This window comes from Polyodon spathula, chromosome 6, assembly GCF_017654505.1.
Source record: "Polyodon spathula isolate WHYD16114869_AA chromosome 6, ASM1765450v1, whole genome shotgun sequence".
Lineage (NCBI taxonomy): Eukaryota > Metazoa > Chordata > Actinopteri > Acipenseriformes > Polyodontidae > Polyodon > Polyodon spathula.
This window is the reverse complement of record NC_054539.1, coordinates 67,626,331-67,645,483: the sequence shown is the minus strand read 5'-3', so window position 1 is coordinate 67,645,483 and position 19,153 is coordinate 67,626,331. Positions and strand designations below refer to the sequence as shown.

Here is a 19,153-nt window from a genome sequence, read left to right as displayed (position 1 = left end):
CATTAACAGTACGTTGTTATAAAACATTTTGTAACACATATCTTTGCAAATGTTCTAATTTTGGTATTAAATTCCTCAAAAGTAGTATGTTTACCGAGGATTTTCATACTCTCAAGCACTATTTAATGTTAATACCAAGTTTAATCAAACATACAGGAAGATGTTAAAACCTTACAACACCTTTAAGGTTCAGTATGCATTTAGAATACAACTTTTGGAATGTTTTTCAAATCGGATAGATACAGATAACGATAGATACACATACATACATACACATATATACCTACATACAATAAAGTGAACAAAATGCACAATTGCCCACGTGAAATACTAACGTTTCAAAGCATTCTGAAACGTATATGTGTCAAATTATACCAAAGATGTGGATATTCCAATAACCGTTGGCCAGAAAGTCATATCTAGCTATCAATATCATTCGCTGGCCTTGTGATCTCACTGCCTGGCAGTAAATATAGCAGCCGCCCCCAGAGGCCTCTGAGTGCGTGGACCATTTATTTCCGAAAGGTCACATGGGCGACAGTCATTCTCTGCTGCTGTTGGTCTTTTCATAAAACAGGCCGGGTTGGAAGAACAGCTCAACACTTTTTGTGATGTACAGTATGCAGGAAAAAAAAAAAAAAAACAACTAAGCCTCGTGAAAGGACAGCACACCCTTGAAGGTGACCTTCTGGTTATTTAGTGAAAAAGATGACTTAGACAGTATTCTACAGAGGATATAAATGACTGCTTCCACATGTCCAATGCCTACCGATGTTTCCATGAAGGTGCATTAAATAGAAAATCAAAAATTATCTCATAAAGAAATCTACAGCACTTCAGATTATGAGAAAACTACTAGCACGCATAATAGTTAAAGTTAACTGCATTTTGCACTAATTTCACCTTGGTGCCAGTTCAGTACAAATGCTTGTGTGCAGTATAATAAAAGAAGACAGACAACGTAATTGATACACTCAGTGCCAAGACACATTGTTATAATTTACCATTGCTCCACTGGCTAAATACAGTAGCAGCAGAACAGCAAAAAGTAATTTAACAGTACACACAAGTACTGCAAATATGAATGGACTTCAAAAGAACATCACAGAATCAAAGTTGAGCAACAATTACATATTCAAATACAGAGTCCAATCATTTACAGCCAAGTACATGCTCTAAAAATCCTAAGAGATATCACGATTTCCTGAGAAACATCTGTGACACTGTACTTCAATTTACATTTTTAAATAATGACTTATTTTATTTGACAAACATTTTACTCACGATCAAATTAAATTGCATCACCTATAATAATGGCATGCTGTTTTCTGAAAAAAAGTCCAATACATATTAAATGTTAAAGAAAAAATTAATAGTTTATACAAATAAGAAAATATATTATATTTTATATATATATATAATTTTATATATATATATATATATATATATATATATATATATATATATATATATATATACATATATACACACACACACACACATTAAGCAACTACTGTGAGTACCATGAGATGCTCTTTAATTGTAAATAAAATAATAAAAACATTGCGACAGCTATGTTTATCTTTAAATACACTGACGTTAGAACTAATTTCTGGTTGATTTCTGTTTAGTTTAATAATGTACGCTGCACAGGAGATGAAGAGGATTATTGTGCTGAATAATTTCCTTGAAAACGTTCATGACTTGAATACCAGAGCCATTTGCTACATGTCTCCTTTAATTAGGGTTTGAAAAGTCCCCATTTGCACAAAACTATGCTTTTTAACATTGGTACTCAATAGTACTACAGTGCATACACCAGAAAGGCTCATGCATATTTATAGGGAGCTGTTTAGCTTTAATGAGCTGTTGTTTGATGAGAATATATGGCACAGCCAGCCCCAAATTAGCCTTAAAACACTGAGTGAACCCTTCAGTTCTACTCAGATCATCACTGTTTACCATGCACACTGTGCAGTTTTCAATCTGCTGGGGGTTGGGACTACACAGAAAAATATTTCATTTTTGCATAACACTTCTAACCCTTACCCTAATATGAACACCCACGTATTTCAGCATCCTATTAATTACTGTAGCTCTGCCACTGTTCTACATAACGTGTTTTAAATGAAAAAAAACAAGGAGTATGTTTCTAAATCGCTGTTACTTTGACACGAATATACACACACAGACACACACACACACACACATATATAGCTTTCTGTTCTGCTTTGATTGAAAAAAATATATATTTAGAAAACATTTGGCATTCGGGGTGGTCTCATCATTTGGGTGTTTAAACAATGTGAATTCAGTTGCTTTTGTTTTTTGTTTATTATTCTTGTTTTCAGGATTGTATTGTTTTAATTCACTGCTTCTGCTGTCAACAAAGACTTTTTTAAGTGCATTGCTTAATGTAAATGAGACATTCGTTACAACTCAAAGGGGGGTGGGGGTTATTCTGCATGTTTCTCATCTCTGTTATATACAAGATTCAGATCAGCAATATATAGTGCTGCTATCATTTCCATCACACTGCTTTAGCAAACTTTCATTATACTTTCACAATGCATTGCTACAGTATGTTTTTACCATGTTACATAACCTATTGTACTTTCTGTTGATCTTAAAAATGCAGCACATCAATGGATTCATTTAAAAGCTCATACACAGGATCTATGCCACCCCATAGAAAATCTTCCAAATGAAAACAATTTCTAGTGCCTTCATCAGTGATTAATAACAAGAATTACTGGTCACCACTTAAAATCATGTTTAACAATCTGAAAAAAACCCCAAACAAACCCAACTGTCATAGACTGAAGATCTGAGATACTCAAGCCAAAAACCCTCTGAGAGAAAGCAAGCACGAGCTGTCTTCATACAGTTTAAAATCCTACTCTAAAAATGGGTTATAAACATGTAGTATACCCTTTCCAATGACTTCTTTATTCACTCTGAAAGCTGGTCTATTCACATTAGAAAAGGCTGGTAGTAGAAGCAATTAGGCCACATTGCCCAGCACTGTGCTCATTGATTAACATGAATAGTTCCACCAGCTGTGGGACAAAGACTTGTGTTCAAGTACAGTACAAATCTGTACTTAAAAGGGGAAATTATACACAACATCAACTATGTATAACACTTGAAAAATGTACAAACACTCACCAAGGTAGACAAATCTACCTGCACAGCAGGGAATGGCAGTGGTTCCTTTTTATATTTTCCAAAAAAGCAGTGTATTATGAATAGTTTACACAACTTAAGACTGTGATCAAGACAGATCAATCAGATGCATTTAAACGCATAATTCAACCATACATATTCATTAGCGAATAAAACCACCTCTTGAGTAACATCTCCATTAAACTGCATCTCGGAGAACCTTAGATCCATGTCTGATTTAGCAAAACAGCTCCATGCCTGCCTCATACAGTACTTCCATGCCTCCTAAATACGTGCCTAGTTAGAACAGCAGATTCTGTCATGTTTCTCAGTATACCTGTACTTGATGTGCTTCATTTAATGTGCTGTACTTGATTCTACTTTCCACTAAGTATTTAATATTAAGGGAATCACAAAAGGCAATGACACTTCATCACGACTTTCTGTTGCTTATGTGCTTAATTTTGCTTGGTTAGATTTTCTTATACATGTAACAACTCAATGGTTACTGCATACCAAACAGATCCAAATCTTCATCAAGGAAATGTACCAGTTTTTATTTTCACTTCAAACATACATATAAATGTACAATACAAAGCAGATCCAGTAAAGCAGCCAGTAACAGCTTTTTCCAAACTATACAAGACACATTTAAAACAATCCTGTCAGTTAAAAATATTTTTATGAATGTTTATTAGAGCTGGCAGTTAGCATTTGTTTTGCACACTAGGCTTTTAAAAGGCATCACTCAGATATTTAAGACTCATGGAATACTGACATTGGAAGAACATTTCGTTTTTGCTTCAATTTTGCACTTTATTTTCATGCTCATCAAAACGGACTTACTCTTAAAAATAGGTAATCTTAAGAAATCAAACATTGAACTTCAAGGATGTATTTTAGCCTTTACAATCACTATATAATATGCCAGAAAACTGTTCAGTTTAAACACTTAAAAAAAAAAATGTTGATTTCTGAAGCTTAAAAAAGGAAAATGCTTGAAAACATTTGCTGAAAATGCTTATCACAATTTTGTGAATGTGTAATACTGATGTTACTAACTGTACCATGCAACAGTCTTTTGCGCTTACACACACACAAGTAAAATCAACTCACAATAAAAATCTCTAATGCCCCTTTGGTCAAACATTATCAACAGTAACAATGTTGCAAGAAAACATAATGCATAAAATGAACAGAATCAGGCTGAAATCATTACCAGAAAAAGTCTCGTTTGAAAGTAAATTCAACAGACTTTATTCACATTTTAATGTGTGCTCTAACCACCAAATGTATTAACTCAGTATAAGTGAATACTATTTTATTTATTAATACAATTGGAAACAACAACAAGAAGGAAGGACATTTAATGTGTTTTGTAATTTGTTGGTGCAAGGTTTCATTGGCAATAATGAGAGGCTTAACCTTTAACAGTATTTCCATCTGAACATGTAAGAAATGCGTTCCTCTCGTCATGTCTCCAGATAATAATTTGTCTTAATTTATGCAGCCATATATTTAAAGTCTTTGTATAAAGTTTGTTGAGCATTTATTAAATAAAGTGATTTTAATAATTTCCACTCATTTAAAGTGATAGCGGGTTTTTTTGTTTGTTTATCTACTGGTATTTATTTATTTATTTTACTGCTACTTCATTGTACAGTCTATTTTATTTTTGAAGTTTTGTTTTACCATAAAACAATAGATGTACGTGTTGCTGTCCTGGAGTAAAAGCCAGGGCTGTTGGCTTAGGATGTCTTCAGGCTGCTGATAATAGCACAGGGCACACATTAATGCATCTTAGCCTGCACTTTTGAAAGTGTACACCTTGATCTGAAAGTCCTGGCTTCTATGAGTTGTGCTCTTGGCTGTTGCCACTTAAGCACCACAACATACATAATTCATCAATTGCAATTTATTTTAAAAAGGTACGACAAAGATAAAATACATCACAAAAGAAAGTACTTTTTTAAAGGCCACTCTTCACATTGCCAATTTAAAGCTACCAACATCTGTATTACGAATGCATTTGAAGTGCCTTTCAGTCACAACAAAAGATAGTGAGTTCTAGAATCACTTTTGGTTAAGATTTTGAGAGTTATAAAATTATTATATTTTCATATCAGTTTAAGCCTACTGCTCCCTCAGGGTAACCATTCAGACATCCAAACTTACCATCAAAACACCAACATACAAAACATTACAAATCTGTGCTACCTTTACCATGCTTCCCCCGAGCAGGGGCACACGAGGCAGGCCTGCCTAAGTCTAAACCTAGGAGATCAGTGGCCTTCTGGTTTAAACTGTAATAAAATGGTTACGATAAAACAAACAAAAAATATATACTGTGCCAAACAGTTTTGCTTGTCTCAATTTATAAGGCTGTAAGGTATAATTAAGTTGTGCTTTATGAAAGAATAGCATTGGCAATTACATTTAGAATAAGGATAGTTTTATATAAGTTTCAATAACCGGGTGGGAATGGCTATGTAAATACACACAAGTATGAACATCAAGTTGTATTAAATTATGTAAACATATACATCTTCTGAGGTCAGAACATAGATCCTCTTCTTATAAAAATATTTACTGGAGCATAGCCCGGACAGCTTTTGGAGTGGTCTCATCATTCAGGTGTTTTGTGGTGAACCTGGAAAAAAATGAATGAGTAACAATTATTTTATTGCATACAATAATAATAATAATAATAATAATAATAATAATAATAATATCTTCCTAGAATATGAAAACACCCATTACATTTCAGCCATTTGGAGGTAACTAGACTTTATTGAATTTCAACAATGCTTTTGGCAGAGGATTCCGATTCAATGAAAGCATGTATTTTGGTAAATTTCCTAGTGTTAACATGCAGAATACATGTACATGTGTGTAAAGTGGCTGTTCAACATGTGAATGTAAAGTATACAAACTCATAGCAGTGGCTTGGTTTTCATGTGCACTATACAAGACTGCACATATTATACATGTTTTATGTAAAAGAGTCACAAAATGTATTGATCTGAAGGAATTCAAATAGCTAATGATTGAGCAATGGTACCTTTTTTCTACTGAACAACTGAAACACCTTTTCAGTCACAATACAGTCAACGATGTCCTGTCTGCCTTTAGTGTTCATACACGTTATTGACCATGTTAATATAGTATTACCTACTAAATCATATTTATTTATTAACCTCTTATGTGTTCATGTTCCAAAGTAATATTTATATGTCAGCTGGCATAACATAATAAAACCTACTTGAGGGCATTCACAAGACCTTCCACGTTGTCTGCAGGTTGTTCTTTCAGAACTTTAATGCATCCCTTCATCTGTAAGAAAAATATTCAACTATCAAGCAAAGAATATCACAATATCAATATCGTGTCACCTGAAAGACTGACTTGGTACAACGGTAACGCTTTATTGTCAAGGTTATTTTCTTTTACATACGTCTGAAAATAGAAACAAGTTTCTAAAAATGTCTGTCAATTCACAGGTCTAAAGGGGGCACCACTACTGCAAGATGAATTTAAAAAAAAAAGTACAGCATATTAAAAACAAAACATGAAAATGGTATCAAGCTACAAATCACAATTCACTGTTAGCGTATTAATAGTTACACAAACCTGACTGGTAAAATAATTTTTTACATTTAATTAACTGCCAAATGTGTGTTCTATCGGTTAAAATAGAAAATCAAAAGCCCTAATCTAAGTTATGTCAGTATTTTTTGTGATCACACAACCCTCTTTTAGTTGGGACCCCCAGTTTGAGAAACTCTGACATAGAGTGAGAAAGCAAAATAGCACTCCAATTATAGTAGTAATACAAAGTATGTGTCAAAATTAACGGTACAGAAGTGGTAGGGAAGAGCTTACACGTGACACTGTAGAATATAATGGGAACATAACTTGCATGAATAACACCCAGTCCACTGAAGGATAAGGACAGCATGAAAGTGACCGACACATTTAAAAAGACAGGGATGTAGACAAATGTAAATCAACTTTTCCCGACTCTAAACAGTTGATAAAAGTTCCTTTAAATGATTCTTAAAGTTTTCTGAAGAGGGCCTACTGTATCATCTCTAGTCTATTCCGATGATGAGATTCACTACTATAGTGGGTACTTTAGTAATTTACTTTAGTAATTTTTTTTTTTTTCCTAGAATAGGCAATGCAAAATCCAAGTGACTTCCAACTCCAATCATTCTACAACCTAATGTAACCACTGCTCCACAACAGTAGATAGCTTTCCTATGTGTTCTGGATTTAAGTTATGTTAGCATCTGTTAAATAATAATACAGTGCACTCTGTTTATAAGAATTACCGATATAAGAATCAAAGAATCAAAATTCTAAAGTAGCATACCTACTTTACCCGGTCACCCTATTTTACAAACCAAAAGTTGTTCTTACGTCAATTTTCGATGCTTTTGTGAAGGCACCAGCAGGATGCACGTGATCATACAGGATAATGACTCCCACCATGACCCTCATACAGAACAGCTGGGTGTCTTCACTATTGAATCTACTTGTGTAATCCCTAAGCAAAGAAAGGGAAAATATGCCATTATTCTATATCTTTTCTATACTGTATATATGCTTTCGTAGAATCACTGTTAAACTATCAAAGCTCTTTGATCAAAATTATCATTCTCATTTGTTTTTCTGCAAAGGGAAACGTAAATAAAGTAACATTTAATTTAAAAGCTTACAAACACACATTCAGGTTCTTTCTTATTTATTTTTTATTGTAATTTCCTTTCAGAAAAAAAAAAAAAAAATCTATTAATTTGGAGTAAATAGCTTAGGGAATATATCCCTAAGTGTTCAAATAGCACACCAATTATACTAGTATTACAATATACATGCCAAAATTGTCAACAGTACAGAAGTAGTAGGGAAGAGCTTACACATTACACTGTATAATATAACAGGGCAACATAAAGCAAACCCAAAAACTTGAGGGACAAAGTAGCTCATGGCTCCATACTTAAGTATTGTGGGTTCAAGTGTCACCATTAAATCCGATATTTCCAGACTGCCCCGTGTTACAGACTAAATACATTGAAAAATAAAACCATCTTGCTAATACTGATCTTGCTAATATTGAGGAAGTGGTTTTAACAGTGCTTTTTTGGCACTGGCTGGAGCTAATTTAGAATACTCTGGTAATTACTGTCAGCGTTTAATTGAATGCGTTGTGTATTACTGCTATCTATTAGTCTTGGACTCAATACTTACGGTGTTTCCAACATAACTTTACAGACACTGGCCATAGTGCTCAAGCAATCTGTTGTGTTCTCCAAAGGCAATGTTTTGTTCTAAAAAATATAATACGTGTATTATTTATTTTTTTCTTTAACTTTTAACAAATGCTGAAAACAAAAAACACAAGGAAGAGGGAATTACCTCATAGACAAAATTTGTTGTGGCGTTGCTCAGAGTCTTTAGCATTGGTGTGGCTTCAGCGTAGAATAGGGACATTCTGTTGGCCATTTCATTGTTCACTTCACTTTCAATTTCTATCTGTGAAAACAAAACCCAGTCTCATTACGATTATGGAACTGGACCACAACAATAACTTTGCTCTATTTTGAACGTATTTAAAAACTTACATTCATGTTGTTTATCCTGTTGCGACTTATTGTCCGCCTGTAATAACTGAAATCATTTTGAATGGCTGGATTTCTCATCTGTGAAAACAAAAAGAAGAATACGAATTACTTTATGAATTGATAGAAATGACTCAGCATTTTGAGAAAAGGAAGAGGAGATAGGTAGTTTAGTAGATTAAAACTGGAGAATACTCATCTTACTACAACTTCCAGTCCAGTTGCTAAGTGATGCGCTGAAAGTTGAAATTTCCAGACATAACTTTTCAAATGGAGTGGATGGGGGCACATTTGAAAGCCAGTGTGAACAGAGGCAGCCTGTGCCATATGTGACAAAACGCAATACAATACATTCAACAAGCATGTTAAAGACATCACAAAATAACAACAACAACAACAATAATAATAATAATAATCATAATAATAATAATAGCAGAATTATTAACCTTGAGCTCATCAAATCGAAGTGTGAAGTGGAGAATCTCTGCAAACTGCTTGGCCAGGGCTTGCTCTCTCTCCAAGTGCTGGGTTGGAGTGTAGGGTGGACATGTCAGGGACTCCAAGAGACTCTGCAAGGCCTTCTCTGTATGACAGACACATTGAATAGCACACAGATACATCTCTTACATTTTTAAATGATAGAAATATTAGAATAGGTTATACGAGTTGACTTACATTTATCATCCAGACACACATTCTTTAATTCAAACAAACATTTCAAAAGCATTCTCTTTACAATCTGTTGCAAAGTCCTTAACCTTCCCGTACTTTAACCCAATTAAAGCTTACCCAGTCTTAACGAGAATTCATAGAAACTCTTCAGTTTGATGACTAATGGACAAACAGCATTCCATGCTCGTTCTTGGAGTTGGAAGTCACTTGGATTTTGTATTCCCTATAATAGAAAGAAGAAAAAAAAAAAGAGATTAATTCTTGATGACTAAAAAATATCCACTACAGTAGTGAACCTTGGGATCGGAATAGACTCGAGATATTATAGTAGGCCCTCTGAAGAAATCTTTAAGAACGGCATAAAATGAACTTTTATCAATTGTTTAGAGTCGGAAAAGTTGATTCACATTTGTCTACATCCCTTAAAAACATGAATTAAAAAAATGATTTCCAGTTTCATAAATAGAGCCACTATCATAACTGCAGAACCATTTGATATTTGCTTTTACAATAAAATATTGCTGGAAATGATTTTATTTTTTGTCTTTTGTTGTCATAACCTAACCATAGGCCTAACCCCCAGAATAACCAGAGGAGAAGGAGGTAGGGCTCGGATCAAAATTAAAAGGACACACATAATCAATCTTTAAGTCAAAGGGGGCAAATTGTTTACTTACTGCTAGCCAATGACATTTTTTAATTAAAAAAATTATCATCTTTGAAGCGACAGACTGCAAGACTGCTGTGATGTTCCTCTGCTGCACACTTCACTCACATCTGTAACTTATCTGCATATTTACTAATGCACAGAAACAACCTGCAAACTGTTGACAGTTAGTTTCAGGCCCACTTAAATGTTCTCCTGGCAGGTGGAAGTTACAGACGGATGCTTTTGCAACTTAAGTACTAAGAGTTGGGCTACCCTTTAAAAGGAAAATATAACCTACATCTTGGCTACCTGCCCTACCAAATGTTCAGAAGCCTTTTTTTTTTTTTTTTTTTTTTTTTTAATTTAGTCGTTGCCAATTTTTTTTCTTTTTTTTTCTCCCAATTTGAAATGTCCAATTATTATTTAGGCTCAGCTCACCGCTACCACCCCTGCGCTGACTCGGGAGCAGCGAAGACGGACACACACTGTCCTCCGAAGCGTGTGCCGTCAGCCGACCGCTTCGTTACACACTGCGGATTCACCATGCGCCACCCAGGAGCTACAGCGTGGGAGGACAACGCAGCTCTCGGGCAGCTAACAGGCAAGCCCGCAGGCGCCCGGCCAGACTACAAGGGTCGCTGGTGCCACCGGCGACGCAGAAGCAATTGAGCGCTGCCTCCCGGGAACTCCCGCCCACGGTCGGCGGTGGAATAGTCCAGACTCAAACCAGCGACGTCCAGGCTATAGGGCGCATCCTGCACGCACACAGAGCGCTTTTACTGGATATGCCACTCAGGAGCCCCTAAAATGTTCAGAAGCTTTTGATAGCATCACAGCCACATGAATGATAACCCATTGCAACCAAGTGACTGACATGACAACTGTTAAACAAAATACTAAATGCACTTTACTGAAAACGGTAAACCTTAAAAGTATACATTCTGATGGGTGTTACAGGCCAGACTGGAACTGGCACGCAACACATTGTCACCAGGGTGTAAAAGTGATTTATAAAAAGCTCTACTAAATATAGTGCTGCTAAGTTTATACCCATAAACAGTGTGACTCTAGTGCCATGTGAGTCCAGCAGCAACAGTGTCAGCATAATATTCCATTAACAGAATCATAAAAGCACTTCTTTCTACCACTAACACATATGTAATTTCTATTGATTAAAATGTACTTTTTAGAATAAACACCTGACAATACAGTTACTATATTTAACAAGAAGGGACGGAATTCTACAACACAAACCAACACACGATGTAGCTCAGCATGAGAGGACTGACCAGCAGGGGATGGGGGGGGTTCACGTCAGGATTAGTGTGAGCTCTCAAATCTGTGAGGGGATGCTACTAGAAACAACTAGTCCAGGAAATGACAGTTTATCCAGCCTAAGGCTTCCATTACATATCTCAGCAGCTGGGCTGTCTGTATATGCAAGGTTATGCAAAGAATGCCCGTGACTGAGATTCCTCTACTGAACAATACTCCAGTGATAAAGAGGATTGGCTAGTATTGGAACAGTAGGTGACATACTTCTCTTATCTCCTGACCGGCTCCCTTGTAAGCCTGAAGACCTAAAAGAATGCTTTCCGAATCCTGCAGCACTGCATTGACCTGGTTCCACACATCTCTCTCACAATCTGTAGGCTGTGCATCTAAGAGACAAATGAGATTTAAGGGTCTGCTTAACCTGTAAAATGAAATGGTTAGATTGCTTCATGGTAAACTGTACAATCAAATGGATGTGCTCCTGTTTAAAAACCCTGTCCTCATGAGCCACAGTTAAGAGACTGTGCTATTAATAATGAGATTACAAGTGGTGATGGAATGGCATGGCCTAAATCAAAGCCATGCCCTTATAAAGGCAGCATTTTATTGACAGAAACAGTAACCCTTTATTTGAATTACGCAAGACCGTAATACTGTACAGCAATTCTTTTTTATAGTACATATTCACAGTATAGTACTATGTTCCTGTCATAATACATTTATGCCTTAACACCAGGTGTTAATAACACTCATGTGTATGCTTAAATCAAGTGTATTAATAACACTCATGTGTATGTATTCTTTATTGTCTATTTTGTTGACCACCTGACTATTTGAAACACAGTGTGTGTCTGTTTTTTTTTTGTTTTTTTTAAATCCATAACAGAATAAATCTATACAGCTTTCGACCTCACTGATTTATTTAAAGATTTTACTGCAGGCCCACAAAACGTGATGTGCTGACATGTCTGGAATAAAAAAAGAGCACCCTGTAATACAGAAGGCTCTGTTTAAACCCTAACCAGCTATCCCCCCTTCAATCCACTAATATTTTAACAGCACATGGTAGATATTTAACAAAACACACAACCTACATGTTCACAATACTAGTATTTATTGAAAAGTGATATCTTTAAGAGCTTATTCATTCAACTTCTCAATGTTGTAAATTTAATAATGCAAGTCATTGGCGGCTGGATTTTTTTTGGCTCCAGGATTTTTTTTAATAGACCTAGGAGGAACTTAAACAGTGTTGGCTTGTTTTTAGTTGACATTTTTGTTCTGGATTCAGTTCAGCAGCAGTTTAAAGTTTTTTGATTCCTAACACAGTAGATTCCGACATACCGACATTTATTTCAGGGTCTGCGATTATACAGCAGACCTATTAGACTTGATGTATGTATATTTATTCAAGGGGGTAGAACTGTTTTAGGCAGCCAGCACAGCAAGGTCACGGAAGCATATACTTTTTGGTTTATTAAACTTTAAGTTCTATACAGAAACATTTCAAGCTCAATTACAGTCTATGCTTGTCATTCTGAAAAAAAAAAAAGTTGCCAATTAGGTAGAATGAAACTTCACAAAAAATAACCAATATCTATATCTATTTGTTTAACTTAACAGGGACTACTCAAGACCAATAAAATGGATTATGTTGTGAGTATGTAGTTGGAGCTGGAACCTGTTAAGCAATATAGCCATTAAAAACACATAATACACTTTGAATGTACAATATAGACTCAGACAACAGCACGATACACAATGCATGCAACAATTCATAGGCAGAAATACAACACAGAGACATTTTCCTCAAACCAGAAAAAAATCAAGTAAAAAAACCACACTGATCAGATGATTACATTTAAAAGACCAAGTAGCTTCAAATTTGTTTATCTTTTCTCTTTTTCTAATGTTTGCATTCTTTCTGAGAGGTTCTTGTTGCAGCTGCTCAAACATTTTGTTTAACACAGTGATGTATTCGCAGAAAAACTAAAGGAAAGTTTGATTCTAAGTGGCAGATCACTTGATGGTGTGGACTTCTATAGACACTTTGGATCAATCTAGTTTATGTAATTTATAACCATGGAAAGCAACTAGAACCAAGGACCAGCTCATGAACTCAGATGAAACCCGAACACAGACTGATCAAAAAACAAACCGGAATGGAGTAAATGCAAGACAATGATTTTAAACAAGGTTTGATTTAAATACTTTGATTTAAATACTTACTTTAAGAAATTAAACTTTTAGCCATAGTGCTACAATACCTACAATACATATTAATAATAAAACATTGGTATTTGACACTGACTATGGTATGAGGCTCTACCATGGCAATGCCAGTTAAAGTTAATTACCAATTTTTTGAAATTACACTTTTTGTTGGGATTAAACATTGACCAGTTTGTTACAATACAGAGCAAACCTTTGTGTTTGTGTTCTGGTCAGGCCTTCCTTTCTTTTTGGAACCGTTAGTCAAAAATGTTATAATAAGTTGCAGTAAAAGAAAGTTGTATTTATATATACTGTAATGCATTTGAGAGTCATTTAGTCCAGATTAGGCTGAGCCAAAGCTGCATAATTAATTGGGCTACTCTATAACAGCTAGCAATATTTACTGTATTAGTAACATACACAGTGAACAGCGGTACCAGAAAATAATGTTTACACATGGAAAAGAACATGAAGCTGCAGTATGTTAACAAAAAGGCATGCAAATTAAGAAAGTGGGGTATGCAAACAGCAAAAAAGATTACATTATAATGTCTTGGGGAAAAAATCTTTCTTCAAGAACAAGCATCTTTACTGAACCCTGTAATAACCCTTCGGTTCCTCTGAATTGCAACAGACAAGGTACCCTGAACATATGATATATCTTGTTTATTAAATGAAATCCTGTTTCTTTTTTCTTTTTTAATGTTATGCTTTAGAATGACTTGCATACCATTTGCTGACTAATACCGGGCAATATACTGCTGTTTTTTTGTTTTTGTTTGTTTGTTTGTTTTCTTGCCTCCTCTTAATACGATAACGCTTTGGCAAATAAACCTCTCCAATACAATGCTCTTCATGTTTAAAGCCTAAGCCTTACTCTGCTGGGGTAGAGGACATTGCTCTGTGATCAAATGTACCTGTTTCAAATAATATATTAACATTATATGGAGAAAAAAGCAACATAAAAATAGTGTGGTGTAATAAATTTAAAGTAGGCTACAGTCAGAATCTGTCTTTTATAAAATTTGTACTGTAATGAAAATTTGTAAAGCTGTTTGCAACCCCCATTCATCTTCTGACACAGACACATGCACTTGGTTAGTAAAAGCAATCCAAGCCAGGCAAAAGCTCTGCTCACTTTCAAAGTCAAGGAAAAAGTTTGGCCCCTGATCAAGCTCAGTGCAAGTGAGAACTTTTAACAGATTCCCCATTTGGTTCCTGAAAGAGAAAAAGCAAGAAGAAAGGTGTCTTGTGTTGTGAACAATAAATCAAAAGCTTCCACTGATCTCTGCAACCACTGGTGTACTAGGAAGGAGAGGAGGAGCGTGCCCAGCATTCAGTTGTTTAAACCAGGTGTCAAGTTTATTAAACTAATTCAGTGACCACCCCACCCCCAATCCTTCCTTAAAACTTACTTTCAAAGTCGAGGAAAAAATGTGGATAGTTTTCTATATCCCTTGTAAGGACTTTAAGAAGATTACCCATCCCAGCAAACCTAATTAAAAATATAACAAAAAAAATGAAATAAAAGAATGAGTAAAAAAATAAATGGTCACACATTATAAAAATAAAAAAAAGTGCTACCTTTTACCTGGAAATACGCACCTTTCCCTAACCCACTTGCCCAATGTGATTTATGAGCTCATTAGGGTGGGTAACAATACACAGGCCTTTACTGGACTAATTTCTAATGAACTCACTCCTGCTATCTGATCTTTAATTGGGGACCAATCAGATATTTCAAGATTTACATTATAGTAGTTAACATTTTAGATAAAAATGAACACTGCTGAAATAATTTCATAACTAAATAATGTTCTTGGAATATTTTACATTATTATAAATGAAGCACTGTTTTTACACTGCAAAGCAGTATTACACCACTGACATAAATCCATAAATTACAAACCACAAGTTTTCATAGTAATTTAATACATGTCTTTCAGATACATGGAGCAAAGTAATTTTAGGTGGTTGAACCATTTTCTTTCATTCTTCTATTAAAGCTTTTGCATCTTTTTTGGAACTCAGCCATTTAATGAATCACCTTGTGGTAGCAATGGAAAATGCCTGAAAGTATAGACTATGATCCACTTACCTTTGTATGGAACCAACAAATCAGAGTGCAGGTTTTCACTCCCCTTGCTCTACTTATTTGTGTATATCACCCTGAGAAGAAGTGGTTTTAAAAGATTACTTTATAGAATTAGTCATGTTTACACTGCAACATACCAGGAATATTCATCACTTTATAAATTAATACCACATGCATCTGTGTATAAGACTATGTGTATAGCATTTATTTGTACAGTATATGTAAGGCCCTTTGTTTTCAGTTTTTATTTTTCTTTACATTTCCCAGGAATTTATCAGTGTTTATTACAAAAAATAAAAAAAAATTAAAAACCGATGCAAAAATGTAAACCACATTTTTCTGGGTAAATATCGGGGTTAATTCTGGCAGATGGGAGGACAGCAAAAAAAATAACAAAATTGTGAAAAGCTTTGAAAGTAAAAGCAGAAAAATCCACTTGCCCTTCTTAAATCTACTTACCCCCTCACTGTCCCACAAAACACACACACAAACTGAATAACTTTAGAAATGTTGCTTTTATTAAACAAAAAACAATCAATTGGTGGTTAATAGTAATTTAATAACCACCCAATTAATTAGCTTCTTAAATAAATAAATCGTTACATATAAAATAGTTTATACATTTTTATAATTTCACTGGGTCAAATATTCTTCTAGAGCTGGTGGTCAAACTTTACTGGGGTCCTACTGGAGACAGAAACGTATGCAACAGTACTGTTGCATTAATTTAAATGTTTCTTGCTGTGTGTGAATTAAAAGGATATGTGTATTTGTGTACTCTGTATATAATTTTGCTTTGAGGTTTAGAGTTATGCATTTTCTTTTCATTTGTGTGTGAGACTTGTGCAGGACCTCGTGTGACTCCCTAGAAATCTGCGGGAGTTTTTCTAGCAACAGAAAGTGACAAAAGAAGAAAAAAAGCACTTGTAAGTAAGTAAGACTCGTTGACCCTCACACAGATCCTGTTGTCCCGGCATCGGGTTATATGAAATGCAGACCCCTGACATAAACACATATCTAATGTAATGTATTGTATTTTCTTAATATAATCATCTATTTTTATGCACTTGAGTGGTCCAAAATTCAGGTGAAAAATCGGTTTAAAAAAAAAAAAAAAAAAAAAAAAAAAAAGAAAAAAAGGTTTTGTAAAACCCGGGAATTTTTCAGTAAAAATCAGTATAAACCGAAAACGAAGGGGCCTAAGTACACATAAAATCTATTCTGAATATGAAACTCATTTGCCTACACAGTACACTAAGGCTACCAACTATCTGTTGCATCCCTATTAATAACCATATTAGGATTCCCTATTGGTTTGCTGCATTCCTAAAGATGGGTGCTAAATTATTTCCTGTTTACACAGCTTTTAAAATGCCTTGTACTACAGCATGAATCTGTTTCACAATTGCTGTTCCGATTCAGGACAAGCGATTTGATCCAAAATACAACTTTGCCAAAGAATACACAACCACACTGGCTATGCTTACACACTAACTACCTCCTACTGTGCACTGTGCATACTCTCTGTGTGATGGGGAGCATTGGGTTGTGAAGCTAAAAGATTAGCCTTATAGTTTACAGTATACATTGTATGGCAATATTTTTGTATAATTAATTGTATTGGGTAACAGGTGTCCTAATCAACACTTAACTTCTAAACAAAGATTTTTCAAAGCCTCCTGTTTTGTGACTGAGGTGAAAAAAAGATTTCTACACAATTTCAGACACAACTCAATTTGCTTCATTTTACCACACACAAATATTTTCTGGAAAATTAAAGAGAAGAACAAAACTAAAACATGTGGTAGATAACGCAGCTTTCTGTTTTGGCTCACATTTCCCCAATCAATAAAATTTCACTTGTGGTCATCATTCAAAGGTGAAGGTAAGTTTCCAAATGTTAAGTAAAAAATACACCAAACATTTTACACAACAGGAAGCCCCAGCTGTAAACAGTAAAAATAAATAAATAAATCATAATTTGTAACATACGGCTAAAAGATGTTAAGCCAGCAACATTGAAAGCTGACTGCCAACACTGCTTCCTTGCAATATCAGAGGAGTTAAGCAGATAATTTCAATGAGTCATTGGGCCATACAGTAAATCTGTCTCCATTGTGTCAGCTGGCACAATTCCAGGAGCACAAAAAGGGTCTGGGCTACAGTCAATCTATTCAAAGAGCAATGCACATACACTTACTTGCATTAACTGTCTCAAATCAAGATGAAACAGGATCTGGCTCTTTACCCAAAAGCCTACCCAGAGCCGTACTGATCACTGATGGCGCCCTGTGCGAGATGGAAATCCCCCCCACACACCTTTGTAAAGGTCTCATGCAATGCACCAATAGAAACGAAACCTAGAGCCTACAAATGTACTTGTCTTGCCTTTAGTGATGCAAAGTCAGTGATAACATGGTCATAGTTCAGAGAGTTGGTCAGTGAAAATTCAATGGATATAATGACTAGATTGGGCAAGCGTTCTTGGACCACGAAGGTTCGGAGATAACTTTGAATCAATTTCAGCTTTCTGATAATACGTTGGACTGTAGGGAGCTTTCAAATAAATTATCTACCTGCTTGAAAAAATCATAGTGTTGTGATTAAGGAACTTAAGTTTTCGGTACCAATAATCAGTATAATAATTACAATTAATAGTAGAAGATGCTGAACTGGAAAATGCTGCCAATCTTTTTGCTGGGTAGATTGTCTATGGAAGGTTCCCAGCCCAGAATAAAGAAGACTCTCACTCTCTAAACTAAGAGGGCTATCCTTGCCTGTTCTTCAGAAATATTATCTGGCTGCAAGCCTATATTCGGTGCAATACTAGATTTTCAAAAATGTTAAATACTGGATGTACCCACATTAAACCATTTGGAAAAACAATCTGACTATTCACTCCTAACTGCCCCCCCCCTCCAAAAAAAAGTTTAAGCATTTCAAAAAAAAAAAAAGCTACTTTACATACACTAAAACTGTCTGGTTTAAAAATGGTTTAGGATTAGACAATGATTATTTAAAACTGGAGGACATTCCGCCCACAAAATAGAAAAAGCTTGATATCAGCACTACAGGAGAGCTCTCAAAATGACACACGATCCTTCCACACAGCACAGTCAGTCATAATGCAATATAGCAAAGAAACTCTTTCAGTTCTTTCAAGACAGACAAGTCCTCAAAATGACCACAAAATAGACTACACATGTCCAATCAGGCAAATATAATTGCTGCATGTTAAGACGTGAAAAAAAAAAAAAAAAAAGACCATGAAACTGCAGGGCGCAAATAAAAAAACAAATGCATGAAAAAGGACAATATTAGCTTAACATTTGTGCCCTTTTTATATACAATATAGTATCCCAAAGCTTGTTTCCAATAAAACATATAAATACCATATAGACATCAGAGATCACAGAAATAAGAAACAAGCAATAAAAATCATATAATTAAAAAAGAACGACA

At 35.0% G+C, this 19,153-nt stretch overlaps 1 protein-coding gene across 8 annotated transcripts in view; it reads right to left on the bottom strand.

Moving 5' to 3' along the window:
* Positions 1 to 3,704: 3,704 nt before the first annotated feature.
* The window catches only part of LOC121317511 (CYFIP-related Rac1 interactor A), a 59,919-nt gene continuing 44,470 nt past the window's right edge, over positions 3,705 to 19,153 (bottom strand). For 2 of the 8 annotated variants that reach the window (XM_041253520.1, XM_041253523.1), the window contains exons 3-13: positions 15,695 to 15,765; positions 14,735 to 14,814; positions 11,647 to 11,768; positions 9,576 to 9,681; positions 9,233 to 9,369; positions 8,790 to 8,867; positions 8,584 to 8,700; positions 8,416 to 8,495; positions 7,588 to 7,714; positions 6,428 to 6,498; positions 3,705 to 5,815 (exon numbers count right to left, since the gene is read on the bottom strand). In XM_041253520.1, coding sequence (XP_041109454.1) covers positions 5,752 to 5,815; positions 6,428 to 6,498; positions 7,588 to 7,714; positions 8,416 to 8,495; positions 8,584 to 8,700; positions 8,790 to 8,867; positions 9,233 to 9,369; positions 9,576 to 9,681; positions 11,647 to 11,768; positions 14,735 to 14,807 — 975 coding nt within the window. In that variant the 5' untranslated portion in view covers positions 14,808 to 14,814; positions 15,695 to 15,765 and the 3' untranslated portion in view covers positions 3,705 to 5,751. Of the gene's footprint in view, positions 5,816 to 6,427; positions 6,499 to 7,587; positions 7,715 to 8,415; positions 8,496 to 8,583; positions 8,701 to 8,789; positions 8,868 to 9,232; positions 9,370 to 9,575; positions 9,682 to 11,646; positions 11,769 to 14,734; positions 14,815 to 15,011; positions 15,094 to 15,694; positions 15,766 to 19,153 lie in introns of those variants that run through there. The other 6 variants (XM_041253524.1, XM_041253526.1, XM_041253519.1 and 3 more) reach the window with 4 other exon arrangements.